A 26665-nucleotide genomic window follows, 5' to 3' on the forward strand; every position below is an offset into this window, starting at 1 on the left:
CCCTTATATTCTCCTATTCTCTTCATTTCTAATCAATTGGTAGTTAAAACAACACCAAGGTCAGGTTTAGGCTGCATTTTGGGGGCAAGAATTCTTAATAGATGGTGTTGTGTTTCCTGTCTCTTTGAAAACTTCTGCCCAAAACTTGGTTCTAGCTATTTGTGCTGTAGCTCTGAGGTTACTTCAAGCTCTGCCTCAGCTTCTTAGCTCATCGTGCCTTCTTTTTCCCATCTTCTTGGGTTCTATATTTTTTCCTGGACGAACCAGGCGAAATTTGTAGATCTGACTTGACTCTCCTCATGGCCCTTTATCTAACATTCATTTAATATGCTACTTCTGATAACTTCAGCTGCAAGCACAGAACAGGCAAGAGGCACTCTCTTCTAAGATGCTGCCTCGGTCCGCAGGACCCACAGAACCCCTCCTTCAGCCCACAGCTTGCTGTGGGAGGGGATCTGGTAATGGCATTTCTGTGATCACTCCTCTGATGTCCCCTCTCCCCAAAGGGACTACTGCCAGGAGACCTGGAATCAGCCTTGCATCTATGTTTGGTTAAGAGTCTCCAGGGTTCTGGTGTGTAGACAGGCTGAGGACCACTCTGAAGAGCCACAGTCCCTCCTCAACCCTTATTGGAGCTGGAATCAAAGTGCTGCCCTGTTGTTAATTCCAGGAGCGACAAAGAAAGCGAGTTAAGAAAATGCAGTCAAACAGGTTTAAATGTCTAGAAAGTCTCTCTGAAATGAAAGGAAAATCCACAAGTGACATATTCAGTCAAGCTTGAAACCAAATGCTGTGTTTTTTGGTCCTCTAAAGAAAATCCTTTCATCCCTTCACTTTCCATAGTTGGTTTTTGGGTTACACTGTAGGTGGACTAAATTTCTGGCAATTTGTGAGTTGGCTCCTGTTCCCTCTTTGGTCTGGGGTAAACTCTTGTTTCCTTTTTCCTTACAAGTAAAGGATCTGCTTCAGTTAACTTTGGGGGGCGGGGGGGGGGGGGGTGGAGACTGGAGGTGGCATGAGGAGGTCTGCTCAGGTGCTGGTCATGTTCTGTTTCTTGGTCTGAATGTTGGTTACAAGGATGTGTTCAGTTTGTGAAAATTTCCAAGCCCTATACTGACGATCCATGGGCTTTTCTCTGTATATGTTATAATCCAATAAAAAGCTGAAAGAAAGCTGATCTGTGCCAGAGGTAAACAAAAGAAAATGATAAAATATAACGTAATCATCATCAATAAGGACAAATGCTTAAAATGATTTTTGTTTTTCATAGCCAAGCCAGTTTCAGTTACCGGCTCTGAAAGAAAATAAGAGTGGCAGTGTTGTAGGCGAACACAATAACCATTGTTGCCTTTGTTAGTCCTGTAAGACAGCCCAACACGGACAGGCACCCTGCCCAAGCCTGGCTCACAGGTCCGCCTTGTTCCCCAGCTGCTTTTGCCTCACAATCGCATTTTCATCCTGCTCTGACTTAGCCCCGCTTGGGGCCCTCCGGGCTCCTGTGTTTGTTTGTTGCCCATGGGCCCTGGCTGCCAGGTCTCTTTGCCGCTGCCTCCAAGAGAATAACATTCCCTGTGACATATCTTGCCCCAACAGGAAGCGACCCCTGCCCTGGGCACCTTACTACTTACAAGTGCCTGGTGGTGAGAGAGCGTTTTCCAGAGGTTCTGCACATTCTCCCCTTCCTTCACTTTTGTTTTGTAGATTGAATTCTTTGGTGCTGTAGTAAATACATTATTATTTTAGGAACCTTTTGTGATGAGTGTTTGAAAAGTGCAGATAATTTTATCCTATTCTTCAGATTTCCCTTAAAACTCAATTTAGGTGCTATAGGCCAGACAACTGATCTTCTAATCCTGGAGTGTATAGTTTGACTATTTGTCAGCTACCTGAAAGTTCAGTAACATGTACTGATTTGTAATCTGCAGCTGAGGCAGAAACTTGAATCTTGTGCCTCGGAGAGTAAAATAGAAGAGAAGGTCTTTGATCGATGGCTGGAGTTTAAACCTCTAAGAAGGGAACCAAGAGTGGGACAAGTTGCTAACCTAGCTGTCACTGGCCTGGGGCAGGCTGAGGAATGCAGTAGGCGAATTGCCAGGCGTGGGCAGAGAAGCCTCGGCTCAGCTGTGGAGCAGAGAGCAAGGCCTCAGTTCTTCTCTCTGTATATTCTTTCTTCCTCAAAGTCCTTATTTATCGTCAGGGGTCAACTTCCAAAATTCCATCCTGCCCTCTTGATCTAATACTTTCCAAATTTATTTGGATGTTTCACTGTTAATCGAATGCTGCATGTCCAAATCTCAACTTCCTTTGGCCTTTGGCATTTATGAGGAACAGGGCTAATGACTTGGGTGAATTCTCAGATACTAGTATGATATCTTTTCCCCTAACATGCACGGGCAAGAAGAGGCGTTCATATCAAAGTCACATGGAGCAGGGATCCTAGGTGGATGGCTGGACTCACTTTCAAGCTGATGCCATTCTCTTGCATACCAGCCTCCAACGTGGGAGTTTCAAGGTTTCACCTCATGGAATTTAGAAAACTGTATGTGTCATGGATATGTGCAGTTCCTGGTAAAGAGCCAAACCATAAGTCACGTATGGAATCTAAGTATCTCTAGGTACCTCTGTTGGTAGAATACATGAATTGAATTTTATGAATAGTCAAGTCCCTTCTCTGAGCCCCTTCTTGTTTATCCAGACAAGTTAGACTTCATTATGGTGCAGTCTTTCTGCCAGTCTCCCAGATGATATTTAAGGCCATCCAAGGGTTTTCTTCCTCATTTTTTTTTTAAATTTATCTCTATTGTTGAAAGTAATACAGGTGTACCCCCCCCCCCGCCCCATTGAGTCCTTCTAGCTCACCCCCTCACCAAGCCTTCACCATACTATTGTCTGTGTCCATGTGCTATGCATATATGCATGTAAGTTCTTTGGTTAGCCAATATTCACTAAATATTGACATTTCTTCTATCCCTTCTGTAGCCATGTAGGAGCTAGAACAAACATTTATCGAGAGTTTGTTTATACAAGTTTTATCAGTTTTCTTTTGTTACATAAGAAATTACTATAAATTTAGTGATTAAGAACAATACCCATTTACTTGTTCACGCTTCAGTGGGTCAGAAGTCTGGCATGGTGTGACGTGGTCACTGCTCAGAATGTCAGGTATCAGAAGGCTGAAATCAAGACATCAACCAGACTGAGTTCCCCTCTGGAAGTCCTGGGGGAAAGGCTGCTTCCACGCTCATTCAGGGTGGCAGAATTCAGTTCCCCTTCAAGTCTCTGACTTTTGCCACCAGCCAGAGAAAACTCGTTCCTCCTAAAGGGCTCATGTGATTAAGTCAGGCCCACTTACTAGTAGATAATCTCCCGATTGTAAGGTCAACTGAGTTGGGACCTTAATTACATGTGCAAAAGCCATTTACAGCAGTAGCTGGATTAGCATTTGATTGAATATGTGGAAGAGTGTGTGTACATTGGGAATCTTGGAGACCATCTTAGAATTCTGCCTACCATACAAGGGAAGCAGAATGCTAATAAATTTGAATGTATATTCTCACTTAAGTCTTTCAATGACCCTATGAAGCAGATACCACTATTATTTCCATTTTATTGGTTAGGAAATTGAGACACAAGAGAAGAGTCTAAGCAGCTATTTTCACAACTCTCCATTGCTCTTGGAATTCCCTGTCTGTATTCATTTAACTATATTCTGAATGGCTTTCCTACCTCCAAGATCTTCCTCCTCTATTTTATCCTATATCCCTTGGCCAGACCAATGTTAGTTAAAAAAACATTTTCCCCCACCAGGTCACTTTCCTAGATATTGGGAAGTATACATTGCTATAGCAACCAAGAGGCATGAGTATAATGTACCAGAAACTGAACTTATGCCCAAATATGAGAATCTATTCAGCTGTATCCTTGGTAAAGATTTTATGATACTAACATAGAATTGTAAGGTGTGAGTGTTAAGGCGGCAGGAGGGAGGTGTGTGTGTGAGTGATTATAACACAAGATATAGAGTGTGGATTGTATCTTTCCAGATCAGAAGGAAGAAGCAAGTATGAATAATACTGAACAATAAGACATAACAGAGCATTAGATTCAGAAGCAAATTTTATAGGTTAAATTGAAAGTATAAGAAGTTTATTGTATTGTAGAGTACATATATGTAAGAAATATACTTAAACAGAATAAATCTCATTTATTTTTAAGAGATGAGTAACTTTAGAAACTTGGTTTCACTTGCTTATTCATTAATTTGTTCAGCAAATATTTATCGATTGTCACTTTGTATCAAGCACTGTGCCAGCCAAATTAACTATTTTTTTCCTACTGTAGTACAGCTTCCTCAATGGTTTTCCTGCTCTCACTCTCACCTTGCACTCCTCTGCTCATCCCAGTCTATTAGCCATAAAGCAGCCAAAGTGATGCTTAAAAAATCCTATTTAAGGCCTGGACACTCTGTTGCTTAAAACTTTCGAATACATTTTTAACTAATTCAGAGTAAAATACAAATTCCAGGGCCCACTATGTAGCCTAATAAGCCCTTCTCCACTCTTCACTTACTCCACTTCAGCAAACACTGTCCTCTTTCCCATATTCCCTGGACATGGAGGCCATGTGTCCACCTCCGGCTTTCACATGGGCTGGTATTCACACATCAACTTAGAATGTTTCCCCCCAGAAAGCTATTCCTTTATTTCATGCAGATTGTTTACTCAAATGTGATCAAAGGGACCCTCCTTTGCCACCTGAGAAAAAAATATCATGCCCCTCCTCTCTACTTTTTCTTTTTCTATTTTTCTTTCCAGCACTCAATTACCACCTGGTGCATATGCTTAAAAAAAGGTATCATAGTTGACTTGTTGTCCCCTCCCTACTGGGATGTCAGTTCCTGAAAAGAAGGGCTTTTATTTTCTCTACTATATTCTAGTGACTGGAACAGTGTCTGACACATAGGAGGTGCTCATACATGTTGAATAAATGAAATGAATGTAAATTCACTTATTTCTTTGTGGCATTTATTTTCTTTAACACTGAAATAAAAATATTATTAAACCATTTCAATGAAATAGTATGGTTTTATATTTTCCACATGTTTTTATGCCTTCTTATTTACCCACATCCCAAAGAACATGATCTCTATTAGTGAATAGTATTGATACAAAAAGTTCTGGTGTGTGTGTGTGTGTGTGTGTGTGTGTGTGTGTGAGTTCGCGCGCGCGGGGGTGGGGGTGGGGTGGGACGGGGCGTGGCGGCGAGGGGCGGGGGGGGGGGGCGGGGGAGGTAGGCGGGGCAGCGGGAAGATCATTTTCCAACAGAATGGTGCTGGGACAGACCAATAGCAGTGGAAATCAAGTCATGGAATTTGCAACTTTTAAGAACCTCAGCAAATAGACTGTCTTGATGACTTAAATGCCAACAAACACAACTGAATGTAGTTGCAGAACAATCAGGTTTCAGCAGAGTCCTTTCAAAATGACACATCCAACCGGCTGGGAGAGCTTTCAGACAGCAGGACTGAGTGCGGCAGCCAGCCACTCCCTACTCAGTGTGATTGAGAAATACAGCTTCCAACCCCACAGTGTACTTGATGTCTATGTTGCTTTTCCCCCCACAGCTTGAAATTTCCTGATGTTGGTGCTAAGTCGGTTAGTGATAAGTCAACTGCCAGTTCTCAGTGTACTAACACTCACTCTGTAAAGAAGTTCTGAGGCTGAATGAAAGCTACTTTAAGGATCTTGATAGTCGCACTCCTAATATGCCAGATAAGAGTATGTACAGTAATTTTTTAAAATTGCTACACTTGGAGTGTGAAAATGAAGTTTAATAATTGCTACACTTGGGATGTGGTAATACATTTTAATAATTTGAAATATAACTGAGAATTCAATTGTGTTGGGGGTGTAGTCATCTGATTAAATTTATACTTCATATGCAGTCAATCCCAGTTCATACAAAAGTAACAAGCCAAACCATAGTTGAAAAGAATTCAAATGTGTGATGTTTATGAGACTCACTCCTGGGAAGGAACGTTTGGATAGATTTATAAAAGGTTTCTTTTCCCCATTCTCCTTGAATGTGTGTGTGCATAAATATAAATGCAAAATTTGACTTTATATTTGAAAATTATCCTTTTTGATTTCTGAAGGTATTGGTAAAAACCAGTCAAACAACCAAGCCAAACCAAACTCCCCAGGTTTTCTCTGAAGAAGGTCTAGGTCAGTGGTTCTCAACCTTGGCTGCACATTAGAATCACCTGGGAATCTTTTTAAAATCCTGATTTCTGGGCCTCATCCTCTGGAAATTCTGTTTCTTTGTTACTAATGTTGTGTTCTCACCCCATAACAAAGAAACAGAATTTCCGGAGGATGAGGCCCAGAAATCAGGATTTTAAAAAGATTCCCAGGTGATTCTAATGTGCAGACAAGGTTGAGAACCACTGGTCTAGGTTCAAATGCAAGTTTTGTTAATGGGACACTTAATGTCTCTGGTAAGTCACTTGTCCTCCCTGAAGCTTAGCTTCCTGAACAATAATGGGTTATTCATGATTTACATCTCCAAATGGTTCTGAGAATCAAATAAGATAATGTGAAAAAGCTTTGAAAGCTGCTTTACAAAAGTAAGGATTGTAATTTATTTCTTTTTAAAAAACCTTTATTGTTGCAAGTATTATATATGTCCCTTCCCCCGGCCCCCCCATTGACCTCTCCCAGGCCACCCCCGCCCCCTAGACCAGGCCTTCACCCCCCTATTGCCTGTATGTGTCCATTGGTTATGCTTATATGCTTATATGCATACAAGTTCTTTGGTTGGTCTCCATCTTCTCTCTTCCTCCTCTTCCCTCTGTCCCCACCTACCCTCCCCTTCCTTCCCTCTGAGGTTTGATGGTCTGTTTAATGCTTCTATGGCTCTGTATCTATTTTTGTTCATCAGTTTATGATGTTCATTATATTCCACAAATGAGTGAGATTATGTGATCTTTATCTTTGGCTTATTTTGCTTAGCATAATGCTCTCCAGGTCCATCCATGCTGTTGCAAATGGTAAGCATTCCTTCTTTTTTTTTTTTTTTACAGCAGCATAGTATTCCATTGTGTAGATGGAATTAACCAGTAGCACAGGTTTTTAATCCACTCATCTGCTGACGGGCACTTAGGCTGTTTCCAAATCTTAGCTATTGTAAATTGTGCTGCTATGAACATAGGGGTGCATATATTCTTTCTGATTTCTTAGGATATATTCGTAGAAGTGGGATCACTGGGTCAAATGGGAGTTCCATTTTTAATTTTTTGAGGAAACTCCATACTGTTTCCAGAGGCTGCACCAGTTTGCATTCCCACCAGCAGTGCACGAGGGTTCCCTTTTCTCCACATCCTCGCCAGCACTCTCTGAGGTGATCAGACTTGAACTTCGAATTTTAGTCATAGGCAAAGAGTTGGGACCTCATTTGTCCTTTTGAAAAATTGAACATCAGTCCACCAATTAATTCCCTGGTGGGGAAAATCCTGAGCAGTAAAAAAAGAACTCACAGCCCTGTGGCAAGGGACTGAAAAATTCAGTCTGATACAAAATATAGAACTCAAATTCAAGGGAAAACCTACCAAAAGAACAAATAGGAAGCTAAATCAGGACTCTTCCCCACCTTTGCTGCTCCTACACGTTATAGACACTCCCCGTGGCTAAGGGCTCTTATCCAGTTTTTAAATGTCCCTCCACTTGTAGACGCTGTCCGCTCGCTTCCTTTCACTATCGACTTTCCCCAATCTTGGCAGCACCTCCCGGTTCACGGTGCATTTGGAATGGCGGACGGGGGTTTGTCTATCCAGCCCCGCTGGGTTTCGGTCACTGAGTGTTACTTTCATGGACGTGTTTGCAGAAAAAGCTGTGTACGCAGGGTGGACGGGCGGTGGGGTGTCGGCGGTGGGGTGTCTGCGGTGGCTCCAGCCACTTTCGCCTCAGAGCGTGGCGGAGACACCCTGCACGGTCAGTCGACAGGCGCCCGCAGAACGTGCGCAGGTGGGCGAGGGTCGGGCTGGGAGTGCGTCCACAGCTCCCTCCGCAGAAGGACTCCAAGGAAACAGTGGCCCCGCCCTCTTCCGCGTGAGTCCCGGCGGCCCCGCCCAGCAGTTCCTGTCACGTGCTGCAGCGCCGTCCAATCAGCGCCCGCTGCGCGCAGGCTCGCGATTCAAACAGCGGCTCGGAGGGTTCTCGCCGTCCCGCAGCGTCGCCGCCGCCGCCGCCGTGTGCGGGGCATGGAGCACCGCATTGTGGGGCCCGGGCCGTACCGGGCCACCAGGCTGGTGAGTGAGCATGAGGGGGCCTCCGGTCCCCGATCCCCCGGCCTTCCCGCTGACGGGTCAGTCTTCGCTTCTGGAGCGCAGGCCGGGCCGGGGTTTGGGGGCCGGGCCGGGGTTTGAGGGCGGGACGTGTCGGGTGGCCGTTTTCTGGATGTTGGTCAAAGAACGGAGAACGGGTCCCGGAGCCCAGGCCGTCGGGGGCGCAGCTTCGATCCCGAGATCTTGGAGGTGTTCTGGGCCATCAATGGCACCTTCCACTTTGAAGAGCCCGGAGGACCAGGTGACCCCCTCTCCCAGCCTGTTTGTCCCGAGTAATCCTTCGCCTGCTGCCGGGAGCGGGGAAACCCATTTCTAACCGTGGGGACCCTCCTGCAGTCCGGGCAGGGCGTGTCTCCGTCCTGAGAGTCACTGGTGGTGACAACTTGAGGTTCTTTCTAACGGTGCCCAGAGCTGAGGTGGATCGCCCTGACCACATTTCCGGTCCCTGGCGTTTCTGTTTTTGTTTGTTTGTTTTTCCCGTCATTGACATAAATGAGGGGGCTGGGCTGGTTGGTCTGAAAGAGCCTTTTCTCCTGGGAGAAGAGCTTCGGTATTGGGAGTTCTCAGGGGTTCTTATTTTGATTTCTTTTATGACCTGGAGCAGGTGATTGTAGTGATTTGTGTTTCAGAGGATTACCATAAAGGAAGGAGTGATGACAGTTTGGTATGTTCATGGCGGGGTTTTAGGCAGCTTTCTAGGAAAGCATACTGGTAATTTGGGAGGAAGGGACCTTCCTCTTGGGTCTGGCACCACTTCTGGCCACTTCTGGGGAATTAGTCTCCTTGTTCTGTGCACCCTAATGGGTATCCAGGAAAAGATGGGAATTAAGTTCAACCTCTAATTCAGCTAGTTACTAGGCTTGTATATGTGGAAGAGATGAGGTCATTGGGACAGGGGGAGGTATAATTAGGGTTTCCTTTTCTTTCGGGAACCAGTGTCACAATGGCCGGTGGGGTCAAGCCAGAGCTAAGAAAGCCAGCTTCTAAGAGAAATCGTGGTTGGGGCAGATGGTTGTGTTGTAACGTACCCCGCGAGTCACAGAAGGACGCCTCAAGAAGTCGAATTAAAGAGTCACATTTATTGCAATCCGGGACTATGAGGGCCCATTCCCAAATCTCATAGCCATAAGATGGTGGCAAAACCAGACTTATATAGGCAAAAATTACAAAGGTATTGATTACATCCCAGGGTTTGGAATGAGGCACCTGGCTCGCAAAAAAGCAGATTAAAGAAGCAGAATTAAAGAAGCAGAATTAAGCATGTTAATCACAGTTTTGGGTCTCCAGATCACTGAGTTGATAGAAACACATTATCTAGAGCCCTCGGGTCTCCCAACCACTGAGTCAGCTGGAACGCACCACCTGTGGCCACTAAAACAATTTAGGGTAATTGTGCTGTCCTGTTTCCAGGTACAGAAGAATGTGCTCTCTAAGACCAGTATGACCCAACCCATGGGATATTCACATTACCATCAATAGGGCATTTAATTGAATGGGATGATTTATATAATTCAGAAAATCAAAATGACTGTCCATTGTTAAACAAAGCAAATAGGTACATAAGCCAAACAGCAGGGTTAAAGGTAAACTACAGATGGAAGCTGCCATACTTCAGTTGTTTAATTTTTTATTTGGCTCATAGACCACTTTGAGAATCTCCTTTTTATAGACTAGTGCTCATGCCACACACTCATAAAATTATACATATGATTTCAGAAGACTTGGGGAGTCTGTGGCATTGTTTCATTTGGCTTAACCATTTACTTGCCCACAATTTTGTGAGTCAGCAATCTGGCCTGGGCTTATGTCAGTGGCTTTATTGTTGGGGCCACTCATGTGCCACGATCATCTGGTGACTTGACTATGACAGGAAGACCCCTTGACTTGGTTCTGGCTGTTGGCTGGGCCAAGTATCTTCACATAGTGGTTCAACATAACCAAAAGAAGGTTTCTGCCTGTAACTTTTTGCTTAGACCTCATTGGTCAGAGCAAGGCAGCTAATTCCAGATTGTAGAAATTCAGCTCCACTTTTCTTTTTTGTTAAATTAAATTTTTTTTTCAATTACAGTTGACATTTAATATTTCAGGTATACAACATAGTGGGTAGACATTTATATAACTTATGAGGTGATCCCCTTCCTGGAAGTCTAGTACCCATCTGACACCATACATAGTTATTACATTATTATTGACTATATTCCCTATTCAGTTCCTCTTCTTCTTTTTAATCTTTACCTGAGGATATTTTGGCCATTGCTTTTCAGAGAGATTGGAAGGGAGGGAGGAGGAGGAAGGAGAGAGGGAGAGAGAGAAACATCAATGGGAGAGAGAGAAACATCAATGTGAGAGAGACACATCAACTAGTTGCCTCCTGTACATGCCCTTACTGGGGGGGTGGGGAGTGATCGGAAAAGCCAGTACATACCCTTGACCTGGAATTGAACCCGAGACCCCTTGGTTTGAGGAACGATGCCCTAACCACTGAGCACACTGGCCAGGGTAGTTCTACTTTTTTATGGACAGATTTGCAGTTACATTACAGAGGTACTGTGAACAGGATGGGAGGGATATTTGCATTCATCTTTACAAACAGTCTACTACAGACATACAGAATGGTTCATTAAAAAAGGCAACCAACAAATACAAATTTAAGTTTTTCTTTCTGCTAGCCTCTGAGAGATATGGATGGTGGTGGTAGGGAACAAATAGGGTGTTTTAAAAATAATGTTTTCATATCTGCTTCCACTTCACAGTTGTTTCTACCATTTGAAACCAGCTGGTAGGTCCCATGTCAGGGATGAATTACAGATTGTGCTTTATCAGGGTCTTTCAAAAACTTTACTCTCTTTTGTGGAAGGAAAATAACACATCCTCCCTCCCGTCTCCCCATTATATTCACATCATTTATGCAAGGAAAACAGAGAGAAGCTCTGGATATTGGCTCTTCTCCTTTGTGCTTTAGACTAAAATAAATTACATCATAATTGGAACTGTTTTTTAAATCTCATATTCACAGACAGGTATGAAGTACCACTTTTCATAGATGCAGAGTGCCTATGTATTAGTACTTGATTCTGCTCTCTTTCTTCTCCCCCGAGCATGCCTGTGCCTCTCCTCCCTCTTTCGTCCCTCAAGGTGTGTATCTCTTTCCCTTTCCCCTAAGCTTCAAGGGCCCTCCTACTACCTCTGTAACTTTCTAAATAAACTTTCCCTTATAAAAAATGTATATTATCAAAAGAGTTTATAAAGAAAAGTGTTTTCTGCTTTCCAGAAGTCTTCAGTCCCCAAGAAGTGATATTCAAGCCTAGGTTAGCCAAAATGAATAAAGTTAAGCAGAAAATTAAATTATATGAATAATTAATGAAAACACCTCAGTTTCACCAGAATTTCCAGATAGTCAATTCAGTTCTAAACTTTATTCTATTTGAGAAACTTGATCTTAAACTAAGATTTTGAAAACACAGGAACAGTAGCCAATTTCTTTTTAAGTGAGAATTCCTGATTTGTCAGTGATATCACTTTCATTACAGATGCGTTTCCCTGAGCAAAATTCAATTGTGCCTTAAAACTTTTACCCAGTAAATCATAAAGCTTGTGGTAGTTCTCTCTTTGCTTTCCTTCTCCCACTCCCAGTTTACCATTTCCCCCTTCTCCTCGGCCTAATCTTCAGGAAAAGCTTTGGAAAATCTATTAGCATACAAAGAGCAGGCCTTTACTTGATCCTTTTATGGCACATTATACTTCCTCAAACCACATACAGCTCCATTTTCTAAAGCACCAACAAGTCTTATCTGAAAATATCATTTTATAGACTAGGTAAATTTTTTTGCCAAATATAAAATGACAGACTTATAAGCCAATTCATGATGAATATGGGAGCTAATTAGCAACTTATTCATCACTACTAAAATAGCTTTCATTTTTGTAACTCATATATAAATAGTTAATTATTTTAAGAGAAATAATGAGGAGAAAGAAAATTGCTTTTACTGAAAATTGCTTTTATTGATCCTTTCTTTGAACTTAATTCTGAGTTATTTGTATCATCTGATTCAACTGGTGAACTTGAAAAGACTTAAAGCTGTCATTGAATCTGAGCGCTAGAATGCACTCCAAAGATTGCCTGGTTCAATTCCCTCATTTGACTGAGACCTAAAGGGGTGGAAGGGCTTGATCAAGTTCATACTACTAGTAATGGGAAGTATAACTAGATACAGAATTTTGTTCTCTCTGAGTTCCTGCCCAGGTGCCATACTATTATAGCAGTACTATAATAAAATTTTTGGTACTAAGAAGGAAGGAAATGGGATAAATATTCTGGAAGAAAGAATAGGAAGCACATTTCAACCCTCAGTGTTGTATTTTGTAGTTTAGCTCATGATGTTAAGCAAAAACAGTTGTGCTGTATGACTCTTTATTTCTTAAATTAGGGAACTGAAATAAATACAACAAATAGTTTCTTAATCATAAAACAAATCTGTCCTCTTTCTATAAAGATTATCTCTTCAAATATACTAGTAATATGTTATGGAAGAAGATCATATTCTCAAGCTCTGTCTTGTTCTTTGTTGACATAGGACATTTTCTTTCTTTTTTTTTAAAAATATATTTTATTGATTTTTTACAGAGAGGAAGGTAGAAGGATAGTGAGTTGGAAACATCAGTTGAGAGAGAAACATCGATCAGCTGCCTCCTGCACAACCCCCACTGGGAATGTGCCCGCAACCAAGGTACATGCCCTTGACCGGAATCGAACCTGGGACCCTTTAGTCCCCAGGCTGACGCTCTATCCACTGAGCCAAACTGGTTAGGGCACATTTTCTTTCTAAATGTAAGTGAGGTCCTAGCCAGTTGGCTCAATGGATAGAGCATTGACCTGTGGACTAAAGGGTCCTGGGTTCAATTCCAGTCAAGGGCATGTACCTCGGTTCCTATCTCCTCCCTGGCCCCAGGCCCCCAATCAATGTGTTTCTCTCACATCAATGCTCTGTCTTTCCTTTTCTCTTCTGCTCTTTCTAAAAATCAATGGAAAAATATCCTTGGGTGAGGATTAAAAAAAATGTGCGAATGGTGATTTAAAGATAATTATTTTTCTCTATTGGCAGAGTAGCCAAATAACCATCCTATATAATAAAGAGCTAATATTCTAATTCGACTGGAAGGCGGAACAACCTTCCAGAACGACCATCTGGGATGACCAGTGGGCGGGACTGCGGGGCCAGGAGGCAGCTAGGGCCGCGAGGGCCGAGCCCCTTGCATGAATTTCGTGCATTGGGCCTCTAGTTTAATTATATTTGGAAATAAGTGGCTACAGAAACCTGGTCCTCACTAGGTTTTGAAAATTCTAGGTGAAACACTGGGTTGAGTAAATATAAACCATAATGATAAGTGCCATTCAAAATCAAAATAAATAAATTCTAAATTCTTTTTTAAAAAAAGATACGAATCTTTGATAAGGCTATCTTATAAAATTTGTAGTGTGAAATGAAAAGCAGCTATCAGAAAACATAAAATCCAATCAGAAGTCCAACAGATTTTTTTTTTCTGAGCGGGACTGCATTGAGTTGAAAGCTCATACACGAGTAAAAGTGGGAGCATTCAAAACAATTTTTAAAGACTATAAGCACCTTGACCTATCAGAGATTTAAACTTAATATTAATTAACTGTAATTACAAGGTTACAGTATTGCAGAGGAATGACATATATCAGTGAGACAAAAAAGAGAGTTTAGAATCAAGAAAGGTAACATGTAAGGTAACTTAACATTTCAATTCAGTGAGAAAATGATGGCATAATTGGCTCTCCATTTGGAAGAGAATAAAGTTAGAGCTCTCCTACCTCCCACCATAAAAAATTTCAGTTGAAGTTTCAAATATTAAAATAAAATCCCTCTATATGATATTAAAAGAAAATTGAATAAATATTTTTAATATCTCAGGCTGGGGAAGCTTTCTGAGTAAACCCTGTAACCATAAAGAAAAAAAATTATATTTGTTTCCTTAAAGAACAACATCATTAACAACAAAACCTTCCCAAAGCTGGAGACCACATAAGCAAATTGAAAAGCCAGAAGAAAACACTTTTAAAATATTTAACCCTTTGAGTGCCAAACAATATCCTAGGAACTATGCTAAAATTGCCAAGGCATTTTTGCTGATTTTACAGCAGTTTAGGAAAAAAATTATGAATCGCAAGTAAATGAAGTTACATATTCAAAAAGTTAAGGAAATCTTTACTACATTGACATATTTAGCAATATCATCATCACTAATAAAAGCTGACTTAGAACTGGATGCCATTTCAAAGCTTTGATAGCGCTCCTGGCACTTTTGGCGAAAGACAGAAGGAGCACAATCACGCTCCCTGGCACTCTAGGGGTTAAAGAAGGTTTGTCATATATGGCCTAATTTTGAGATATGATCCTCTATTCCCACTTTGCTGAGAGTTTTTATAAAAAACTAGAGGCCTGGTGCATGAAAATAGTGCACTCGGGAAGGGGTCCCTCAGCCCGGCCTGCGCCCTCTCGCAGCCTGGGAGCCCTTGGGGGATGTCTGACTGCTGGCTTAGGCTCACTCCCCGCCTAAGCCGGCAGTCAGACATCCTTAGTGATACTGCAGAGTCAGGAGCACTTGCCAGCCGTGGTTGAACGGTGCTCCCCCTGTGGGAGTGCACTGACTACCAGGGGCAGCAACTGTGTTGAGCATCTGCCCCCTGGTGGTCAGTGCACGTCATAGCGACCAGTCGTTTGGCCTTTCGGTCGATTTGCATATTAGTCTTTTATTATATAGGATGATGCTGGCACGAAAAAAAGTGTTGGATTTTGTCAAATGCCTTTTCTGTATTTATTGATATTATCATGTGATTTTTATCCTTCATTTAGTTAATATGATATATCACATTTATTGATTTGAGAATATTGTACCAGCCTTGTGGACCTGGAGAGTAAGTATTAGCAAAATACTTACTAAGCAAAATAAGCCAGTCAGAGAAAGACAAACTGACGAGCAAAATAGGCCCAGAGGCATGGAAACATGGAACAGACTGATGGCTCTCAGAGGGAAGGGTATTGTGGTGGTGAGAAGAGATTAAACAAAGAATTTATATGCATATATGCATAGTCCATGGACACAGTGTGGTGAAGGCCTGTGGTGGGGTGGGAACCTGGTGGAGGAAGGGAATGGGAAGGAAATAATGGACATCTGTAATACCCTCAAGAATAAAGATAAATAAATGTAAAAATTAAAATATTTAAAGAAAGATTAAAAACACATTTCTTCATTCTATTTTCTATTTATTGAACACACGTACTAGCTGTCAGACATTATCCTTTTTTAAATTAAATTTATTGGGGTGACATTCGTTAGTAAGATTATGTAGGTTTCAAGTGTACATTTCTATGATACATGATCTGTATTTTGCATTGTGTGCCCATCACCCAAAGTCAAATCATATTCTGTCACTATGTCTTTGGGTACCTTTACTCTTTACTACTCCCTAGATTTGTTTTTAAATAGGAAAGTATTCTGCAGAATTTTAAAACATATTTTGACATATACCTCTATACCTCTTATCCTCTCTCCATATAATGCCTTTTATGGAATAAACGGTAAATAATTGCTGAGTGATGTAAAGTCATATTAAACATAGGATTCCAAGAAGTGAATTAAGCATTTTGATCGCAGTTTACTATTATTTTCAATCGTATGTTTCTTATTAATGTAAAAATTTATTAACTTCACACTATAGGACAATTTGACGGCAATATCTCCAGTAAATATTTATTAAATAAATTCATTTTAAAAATTTACTTCTTCTTAAGAGTGTGAAGCTTATAAATACATAAATTTCAAGGCTCTGTCTGTTATTTAGACAGCCTTTTAAATGGAAAAATTGCATTTGTTGTCTGAAATATTTTGGATGCAATAAACTGAAAAAAAGAATCAGCCATAGCCGGTTTGGCTCAGTGGATAGAGTGTCGGCCTGCAGACTCAAGGGTCCCAGGTTCGATTCTGGTCAAGGGCACGTACCTTGGTTGTGGCCACGTCCCCAGTGGGGAGTGTGCAGGAGGCAGCTGATAGATGTTTCTCTCTCACCGATGTTTCTAACTCTCTATCCCTCTCCCTTCCTCTCTCTAAAAAAATCAATAAAATATATTTAAAAAAAAAATCAGTTGATTACTAAATGCCTTTCCTTTTTCTCCTAGTGGAACGAAACTGTTGAGCTTTTTCGCTCTAGGATGCCATTACGGAAACATCGTTGTCGTTTCAAAAGTTACGAACATTGCTTCACAGCGGCTGAAGCTGTGGACTGGCTGCATGACCTGCTGAGGTACAATCAGAACTTTGGCCCTGAAGTGACCCGCAGACAAACGGTGCAGCTGCTAAAAAAATTCCTGAAGAATCATGTTATCGAAGATATCAAGGGCAAATGGGGTCAGGAAGATTTTGAAGACAACAGTCACTTGTACAGGTAACAGCAACCGGTAAACTCTGAAGGGGAGGAGCATGGGGAGGATGAGCGGATCTGCCCGAGTCAGAAACGTCCTTATGTGAAAGAATTTACTTTGTCCCTTGGAGGGATGCTTCTCCTGTGGTTTGTTGAGTGGAGAACTCAATGTGTTGTTACAATAAAACTGATTGCAATGTTTCTTGACTCCATAGAGCACCCCATAGCAGTCCTTTGTTGCAGTGACTTTTCAGTAAGGAATCTTTTTGCACACCTGCGAGGATGGCTACCATAGCTTAGTATTTGTCGTAGGGGATCTGAAAAGGTTAAACAGTAGCTCTGGGTTAGCCTTTGTGAACAATGAGAAGGTGCATATTCAAGGGAGCTAGTGGCAGAGTGGGTCTGATCATTAAGCAGAACTCAGGGCTCATGTGAAGAATTATACTAGAATTCCCTGATGTCTCAGATTAACCCTGGCAGTGCATGTCTGCTTTTCCTCAAATATTTTTCCTTGTTTCAGTGCTTTCTTTCTTTCTTTCTTTTTTTTTTTTTTTATATATTTTTATTGATTTCAGAGAGGAAGGGCGGAGAGGGAGGGAGGGAGGGAGGGAGGGAGGGAGGGAGGGAGGGAGAGAGAGAGAGAGAGAGAGAGAGAGAGAGAGAGAGGAAGAGAAAGAGAAGGAGAGAAACATCAATGATGAGAGAGAATCATTGATCCCCTGCCTCCTGCATGCCCCCTACTGAGGATCAAGCCTGCAACGTGGGCATGTGCCCTTGACCAGAATCGAACCTGGGACCCTTCAGTCCACAGGCTGACGCTCTATCCACTGAGCCAAAACGGCTAGGGCTTTCAGTGCTTTCTTATGATTGGACATACTACCAGATAATCTCTCTGCTTGTACTTCCATGCCCACTACTTACTAGGCTGTTATTGCTGGGTGTGGAAGGGCCCTACCTAAGATTCAGGGAAAGGGAGAAGACTGAAGAGGGAATGAAGTCACACTAGTTCAGAAAAGAAGAATTGTTGAGTTATCTACAGAAAGGTTTACCAAAGTGCTAAGATACTGAGGGATTTAAAAAAATGGAGAATATGGATTCTTAATTGCTTTATTTTACAACATCAAAATAAGGAATTGATTCTCCATCTATTTGCAAATCTAATCTTCCTCTAGCTCCTAATCTCCCTTGTCTGCTTTCATTATAATTTGGCTGTAGTGCTGTTCAACTGCAAGCAGCGCTGGAAATGGAGCAGGTAGGGCAGCCTGCCCCAGAAAACGAAGGAATCCTCTTACAATACATTTATTGAGGACACTTGGAGGCCACTGGGATACCTGGCTTGAGTAGAGAAAACCTGATTTTTTCAAACCTCAATAATTTCCTTTGGCTTCTTCAAGACTAGCTACTGAGAAAGACTGACGAGCAAGGAGAGGGTGCCAAGGCCAAGACCAGATGTTGCTATTTGTTTAGAATCTAATTTCCTCACAGAGTTTCATCAGCAATCTTCAGCTTCTAGATATCAAGTTGTCATCTGGGCAATTAGTTGTTTCTCCATTTGGCAGTTATTTCTGACTTGCTGATCCAACTTTTAATTAGGATTGTGCGTGATGTTAGCCTGTTCTGCGATCATAGTGCTTATTAGCATCAACTCTAGTCCTGGTTCCACATGCTGCACTTCATTGGGGATTCTTCAGTGATTATTTTTCTTGGGAAACTCTAATTGCTTGTACCCCATCAATATTTAGCCAGCACACTGCTACAAACTTCTCTGGATGAGCAACTCCCAATCTGTTCTATTGTCACCCTACATTGGGCACCTCTCATTGAGTTCCATGAGGCACTGAGAGTCATCAGAACTGTAAAATAGGATCGTGCTCTAGGAGCTGGCCACCCAGCACTGACTGTGAGAGCATCTTCCGTTCAATATGAAGACTTCCCCATGTTTCCCCTTTAAAAAACAGTGTGCATGGATTAAATTTGTTCATGAAATAATGATCCAGTTTTTCTTATAGAATATTTGAGTCGTAAGGGAGCAGTATTTTCTTTCCTTATTTACCACTTGAATACTCACAATCTTCCCTTTTCCTGAGTGGAAGTTCTATAAGTGAAGCCCTGATGTTTGATGTTCTCAGGTTAATCTGGGATGAAATCTATGTAGACATGTACGAGTAAATCACTTGTTAAGGAGCACATGCCTTGACTGGAGAGTAAGCTAATGAGTGTGGAGGCAGCTGTTGCATGCATACAGCTTCTGGGACTAGTGCTCAGGATCATCACCGTTACATGCCAGTGCTCCAGGGAAGAGTAGGGCAGACTGCCCTACCTGCCCCATTTCCAATGCTGCTCGTGGTTGAATAGCACTACAGCCACATTATAATGAAAGCAGACAAGGGAGATTAGGAGCTAGAGGAAGATTAGATTTGAGAATAGATGGAGAGTCAATAAGGTGAAGAAATTCCAGAACATGATTCTAAATATCAGGCTTTATGGAAGAGGAGCCTTTATAAGTTGTATGAAGAGGCTGGCATGTGCAGCTGAGAGTTCTTCCTGGGAAAAAAGGAATGAAAATTATAAAGCACCTATGATGTGTCAGACTTGTTGCATAATTGTTTGTAATAATCAGAAGAGATGTTGCAGAGAAGTGCCCAGAGTTATTTCCTGTTACGAATACTGGTGACTAGAAAGGTTCTGGATTTGCTTCTAGTGAGGACAATTTTAAATTTCACCAAAGGGTCCTCAGAGTTGAGTCAGATGCTGTCATCGGTGCCTTAACAAAACTTCATGGCCCTAGTTTTCTGCTGAGGAGAGCCAGTTACACTATCTTGAATTTTTATAAGAAATTTTAACTTTTGAAGCAGTTTCCCTTCCGTGATCCCATTTGATCTTCATGACATCCCTGTAAGGTGGACAAGGTGGGTATTTCATCCTCAGAAAACCAGACACTTTTCTCTGTGAATTATCTAAATAAAATACCAGGAATGTTCTAGTTAAAGAAGTTTCATACTGATCATGGAATCTCCCCCTATTTGTATGTGAACAGACTATTATGTTGAACTAGATGCCCAGTGCACAAAATTCGTGAATGGGTACAGTCCCTAGGCCTGGCCGGCGATTGAAGCGTGAGCATCTGGCGTGGAAGGGCAGGTCTCAGCTGACCTCCGGGCCCTGGGCAGCACATGGGCCCTCGGCCCCCCGCGCACCCTCCTCTGCCTGAGTCATGGTGCCCGAGTCTCCATGTGGAGATGCGGTGAGCACAGCTGGATGCCGTGGGCTGGGGTGCAGAGTGGGCCTCTCGGCTGCCCAGCGGTGCCATACGGAAGCTGGGCGGGCAGCGCGCTCACTCCCAGCCAGCCTTGCAGATCAGCTCCTGCGTGAACCCACAGAAGCATGGGGGCTTCCCTGGTGCACAAGCCCTGGCGTCCAGGAGAGGGTGGCAGGGGGAGTGAGAGCAAGCTCGGTGGAGTCTCACCGCACCTCTGTCTCCATCTCCATCATCCCTGCCTCCTGGTAGCTGGTGAGAGGTCATGGCCCCCTGCCTGGGTGCCGCAAGAGGTTGGTTGCCGCCACCCACCCCCAGTTCCCCGTCCTAGCCTGGGGCTTGGCCCCATTGGGCAATCAGGGTCTGCTAGCCGCTGGTCGCAGTTCTAGGGCAATCAATTGGGGCTGGGGCCCCCCTCCCCCCCGTTCCCCCCGCCTAGCTCTCTCAGTGCCTGGGAGCTGGGTGGCAGCCCTGCCCCCCTGCCGCTGCCACTGGGGGCGATCATTCCCCTGCTCACACCTGCCTTAGCCAGGCGCCGCCCACTCACCTGCTCCACCATCCCACCACGGTCCTGCTCTCATTGGGGCCCATCGGGGCCAGCAGTGCCTCCACTGCCACTCGCTGCCAGCGTCCCATTGCTGACACCCACTATGTTCTGCTCTTCCCCCCTGGTGGTCAGCACACGTCACAGCGAGTGGTCGACCTCCCAGTTGAACTCCTGGTTGAGGGAACAATTTGCACATTAGGCTTTTATTATATAGGATTATTTAAACTTAATATAATGGGTTATATAAAAATGCAAGTATGTAATATGATAGTTGATTGTTTTGGGCCATTTAATAAGGAAAGTGTTTGGCTTAGTGTAGATCTTTAGCAGGATGGGGTACGGGGTCTGGAGCCTATACCTGGCCTTTGACCTGCTCTCACTACTAATGCTGGCTTCGTGAGTACTGAGAACCCAGAGGTGTTCATGGTTTACAGAGGGCATTCACTTGCTCAGCTGTAGTGGTTTGAGGCTAATGTGTAGGGAGTCATTTTCTTTTTATTCTCCTACCTCTCTCTGTTCCTCTTTTTCTCTTCCCATCTCTTCATGTGTTACTCTCATCCTCCTTTCTTTTTCCTTTTCGTTTTCTCCTACTTCATTTTTTCTCCTTCTTTCTGTTCCTTTCCCTCATATTTGCATTTTTCTGGCCTATTTCCAAAATACTGATTCTAATTTGAAACTAAAAATTTTTATGTAGATGCTGTCAACTTTGTTGAATACTGTTACTTTCACAGTTCTTAATTAAATAGCAATAACAAAGGAATCATGCTACCCAGTTTTAAGACCTACTATACATAAAGCCACAGAATGAGGACTGTGGTGTTGTGAAGAAATAGACATAGGTTAGTGGAACAGAAGAGTCCAGAGACACACACAAATATGGCCAAGTGATTTTTGACAAAGGTGTAAAAATAATTTAAATGAAAAAGAGTAGTCTTTTCAGTAACTGGTGTTGAAGCACTTGGATATCTAGCCTCTATATGCAAGAAAATGAGTCTCAACCTAAATCTCAGACTTTACACAAAAAATTCAAAATGAATCATAGATTTAAATGTAAAACTACAAAAGTTTTAATTAAACAGTAGATCTTTATGCCCTTTATGTTCTTGAACATGATATCAAAAGTGTGATTCATAAAAGAAAACATGATAAATTGGACTTCATCAAAATTAAAATCTTTTGCTCTATGAAAGATACCAATAAGGATCAGAAGACAAGCTACAGATGGGGAGAAAATATTCGCAAGCTACATAAATAACAATGGACTGGTATCCTATACTAATAAAAGACAAACATGCAAATTGACTGTACTTTCACTACGCCTTAAGCCACACCCACCAGCCAATCAGAGCAACTAAATGCAAATTAACCCAACCAAGATGGTGGCTGGCAGCCACAGCTGAAGCGAGCAGGAGGCTTGCTTACTCCAGTGATGGAGGAAGCCAAGGTTCCCCGCCTGCCGAGGCCAGCTCTGAGCTCCACTGAAAGCTACAAAGTTTCAATTATAGAAGCTAAACAAACCCCAGATACCTGCTTTCAGCCAGCCGTGGCCGTGGAGCTGGAGCGAGCAGGAGTGGGTTGCCCCTGGCGATGGAGGAAGCCAAGCTTTCCGCAGGCCTCCGCTAAAGGCAACAAAGTTTCAATTACAGAAGGTAAATAAATCCCAAATAAAAAAAAAAGAAAAAAAAGGAGAGGCTGGGAGCTTATGTCGCCAGGGTGCTTGGCCAGCCTGAAAACGGCCCTCAGCCCCTCACCCTGACTGGCCAGACACCCCAGTGGGGACCCCCCCCACCCTAAAGGGGGTGTGGCCAGCCTGCAAACAGTCATCAGCCCCTCACCCAGGCTGGCCAAACCTCCATGGGGTGAGGGTCCCCACTGGGGTGGACATCCTCCGAGGGGTCCCACACTGCAAGAGGGCATAGGCCAGGCTGAAGGACCCCCCGAGTACACAAATTTTTGTGCACCGGGCCTCTAGTCAAAATATAAAGAACTAGCCCTGGCTGTTATGGCTCAGTTGAGTGTCATCCCATGCACCCAGAGGTCACTGGTTTGATTCTAGGTCAGGGCACATGCCCAGGTTGCAGATTGATCCCCAATAGGGGACATGCAGGAGGCAGCCAATCCATAGTTTCCCTTCAGTGATGTTTCTCTATCCCCCTCTTCCTCACTCTTTCTCAAATTTATATAAAACTCAACAATAAGAAAACAATCTAATTAAAAAATGAACAAAACACTTTACTTGATCAGATACTTTACCAAAGATAACCAGATAGCAGGTAAATACTTGAGAAAATGTTTAACATAGTTAGTATTAGGGAAATGCAAATTAAAACCATGACAAGATACCACTACATATCTGTTAGAATTGCTAAAATAAAAATACTGACAATCTCAAGAGCTAGTGAGGATGCTAGGTAGTTGGAAATCTCCTTTATTGCTGGTGGAAAGCCTACATTGGTAGTCACTTTATAAAACAGTTTGGCAGGTTTTTTAAAAAAAGTTAAATGGGCTACGCTATGACTCAGTATTCCTGCTCTTGGGCATTTACTCTAGAAAAAGGAAAACATGTTCACACAAAAACTTGAACATTAATATTTATAGCAGCTCTATTAATAATCACCACTAGCTGAAAACAACCCATATGTGTTTCAGTGGATGAATGGCTAAACATTGTCTATTTATACAATGGAATGTTGTTGTCTGTTGGGGGTCGGAAGTGGGAGTGTTCAGCCGGAGGCTGTCACTATAAAGTCAGAGCACGAGGGAGTTTTTTTGTGGTGGTGGTGGGGAGTAATGGAACTGTTCTGTTTCCTGATTGAGGTGATTATACAAATGTTCTAAAATTGATAGAAACGTACACACATAAAAATCTGTTTTACTATATGCTAATAACATTTATTTTTAATGCTGGAGATTTGAAAAGCCTCTACTTTCACGTCTAGTGAAAATAAATCTGAATTTACATTGTTTTAGGTATTTGGCCCTTTAGTCATTTTCAGTGGTCTGGGAAAAGTTCTTTATAACTACCCTATAGATCAGTGGTTCTCAACCTTCCTAATGCCGTGACCCTTTAATACAGTTCCTCATGTTGTGGTGACCCCCAACCATAAAATTATCTTCGTTGCTACTTCATAACTGTAATTTTGCTACTGCTATGAATCATAATGTAAATATCTGATATGCAGGATGTATTTTCATTATTACAAATTGAACATAATTAAAGCATAGTGATTAATCATAAAAACAATATGTAATTATATATGTGTTTTCTGATGGTCTTAGGCGACCCCCGTGAAAGGGTCATTCCACCCCCAAAGGGGTCGCGACCCACAGATTGAGAACCGCTGCTCTAGATCTTTTGAAGGGAACTGTTTTAGGAACTTTACCTTCAAGTTATGCACTATTGGCTCCCTCTAGTGTACATCCTTTGTTTTAATAGTAATGCTCAGAATGTGTTCCTGTGATTTTTTTTTAAATCCTCACCTTGGAGAAAGAGAAAGAAAGAAAGAGAAACATTGATGTGAGAAAGAAACATTGATTGATTGCCTCCTATATGAGCCCTGACAAGGGGCCTGCAACTTTTTGGTGTGTGGGATGACACTCCAACCACTGAGCCACTGGTCAGGGCTCTGAGTTTGTTTTTATTCATTTCATCAAGTCCTAGGTTCTTGTCCTTTAATAGTTAGGTAACTTCCTTAGGCTTGTTAGGCATCAGTTTTTCCATCTATAAAATGACAGGAATGAACTAGATCTTTAAGGCATTTTTAAATTCCAAACTTTAATAATTTCAAATATTGAGTACATAATCACGTACTTCTTTTTTAATAATTCTTTATTGTTGAAAGTATTACATATGCCCCCTATTTCCCCCCATTAACACCCTCCAGCCTGCCCTGCCCCTTCACCTCACTGCCCCATTGTCTGTGTCCTTGGGCCATGCATATATGCATACAAGGTCCTTGGTTGATTACCTCCCACCCACCCACTCTCAGCCACCTTCCCTCCGAGATTCAGCACTCTGTTCCATAATCACATGTTTTTTAATCCAAGGCATTGATGGTGATAAAAAGAAATATAACATGATTCTTTTCCTCCCTAACTTTGCAGGCTCTTGTGATAGAGAATACATATGTGAAAAAGATAAGTAGCAGAACTAAGGCTATTTAATTAATCTGTAACAAACAACAAATTAGAGGTGCTACACTGCGGTCCGTGGGATGGCACATGTATTTTGTTTGGTATAATGTTTTGGTCATTAAAATTTTGTCTATATGATTTTTATTTTGACCTGTGAACCAGGAGGTCACAGTTAGATTCTCAATCAGGGCACATGCCCAGGTTATGGGCATGATCCCCAGTGTGGGGCATGCAGGAGGCAGCCGATAAATGATTTTTTCTCATCATTGATGTTTCTATCTCTCCCTATCCCTTCCTCTCTGAAATCAATACATTTTTTTTTAAAAAGCCTACCTTCCAGCTCTCTTCCCCAGCCATCCAATTCCCTCCCCCAGAGGCACTTAGTGCTATTAGCTTTTAACCCTTTGTTTTAAAAAATTATGAACCTGAAAATTTTTAGGTGGGGCAAACCCATTTCCATTGCCACACTTCCCACCATTTCTCTACATTTTACCATGATTACGTTTGTCTGGCCAGTGCAGGGATTGTGCCCGTGACCTACTCGGTGTGTACTGGAGTGTTTTGAGACCTCACCGAGGAGGAAGTGAAAAACTTCAACCTGGGTCCTGAGAATGGGGAAGGACCTGAATAATAAGGGACAGGAAGAGAGATGATATTTCAGGTGACAAGAGTGGCAAGACTGGGGTTCTCAGAAATGCATGTCAGCTTTTCTGGGAGAAGAAGGAGGAGTCTGGCCTGGCTGCAGAAGAAGTTTTAGGTCAGGGCATCAAAGGGATACATTTGATAGAGTTTCTTAAATACCTGGCTGGGGAGTAGACTTTTATTTTAAAAAGCCACGGTAGTCATGGTTAGTGTTTTGAGTAGGAATAAAGTCTGTGTTCTAGAATAAGAGTTAAGGGAATAGTAATAATAGGATAGACGTTTGACTTTTTTTTTTTTAATTGCTGAGTATTCTAAACATTTCTGTTTATTTTGTGGGATTCCTGTTATGAACCATGGTGGGGTTCTGTTTCCACCAGTGGAAGCTTCAATAGGTAAGATACTCTCTCTTTCTGCCCCGAGCAGTTAGGGTGCAGGCACATGCCCTACCCTTGACAGTTGGTATGTTCCTACCTAGGACTGAATCCCTGTGATAGTGGGGTGGCCTGTGGGGGCCAGGACAGACCTGCATAGAGGCAGAGGCATCCAGAGGCCATGGTGCCTGCAGTGGCTTTCACACGAGGCTGTCACTTGTGGTTCCAGCTGTGCTCTCCTGTTGATTTTGTGACTTATATGGGTGTTTTCCAAGTTTCTTTCTAGTTAAATTAGTCAGAATTGGTTTCTGCCACCCAGAACTCACTCAGACTGATATAACAAGCAATGCCTATAAAGGGAGCAAAATGGGGGCAAGTTTTAGGGCCTGGAAAATAGTGCCAAGATTTTTGGGACAGCCAAAAAGCTAAGCAACAGATCAGACTGGCCTGCAGCAATCGGCAATAGGGGATGTATTCCAGCTCAGTATCCTGGTAGTCCCTGAGGCACAGGAGCACAGTCCACCAGAGTAAGTAGTAGGCTGGTTATACTTGGCCCTGTGTTGAAAGTTCTGTATTGGATTATTAAGTCCAGCCAACTCTGAGGTTACATTACCACTGCCTTTGGATGTAAAAGATGTCAGTACAAGTAGGTGTGTTAAATAATGCATTGACACAGACTGTCCTGACTAAGAAAAAGCAGTTCCTGGTTACTGATAAACTTTTGTTTTGTAATTTTTAAAGGCTTTTAAAATAATTTGTAAAAATTTCAAATCCATGATTTATCTTTTTTTAAAAAAAATATGTTTTATTGATTTTTTTTTTCTTTTAGAGAGAAAAGGAGAGGGAGGGAGAGATAGAGACATCAGTGATGGGAGAGAATCATTGATTGGCTGCCTCCTGCACACCCCCCAGTGGGGATTGAACCCAC

General features: G+C 42.4%; 1 protein-coding gene across 2 annotated transcripts in view; it reads left to right on the top strand.

Moving 5' to 3' along the window:
- The first annotated feature begins 7261 nt into the window (after positions 1–7261).
- The window catches only part of DEPDC1B (DEP domain containing 1B), a 70889-nt gene continuing 51485 nt past the window's right edge, over positions 7262–26665 (top strand). Inside the window, exons 1-2 of one of the 2 annotated variants that reach the window (XM_059694581.1) lie at positions 7262–8305; positions 16546–16811. In XM_059694581.1, coding sequence (XP_059550564.1) covers positions 7805–8305; positions 16546–16811 — 767 coding nt within the window. In that variant the 5' untranslated portion in view covers positions 7262–7804. The remainder of the gene's footprint in view (positions 8306–16545; positions 16812–26665) is intronic. The other variant, XM_059694580.1, reaches the window with a different exon arrangement.

The sequence above is a fragment of the Myotis daubentonii genome, chromosome 4 (assembly GCF_963259705.1).
Source record: "Myotis daubentonii chromosome 4, mMyoDau2.1, whole genome shotgun sequence".
NCBI lineage: Eukaryota > Metazoa > Chordata > Mammalia > Chiroptera > Vespertilionidae > Myotis > Myotis daubentonii.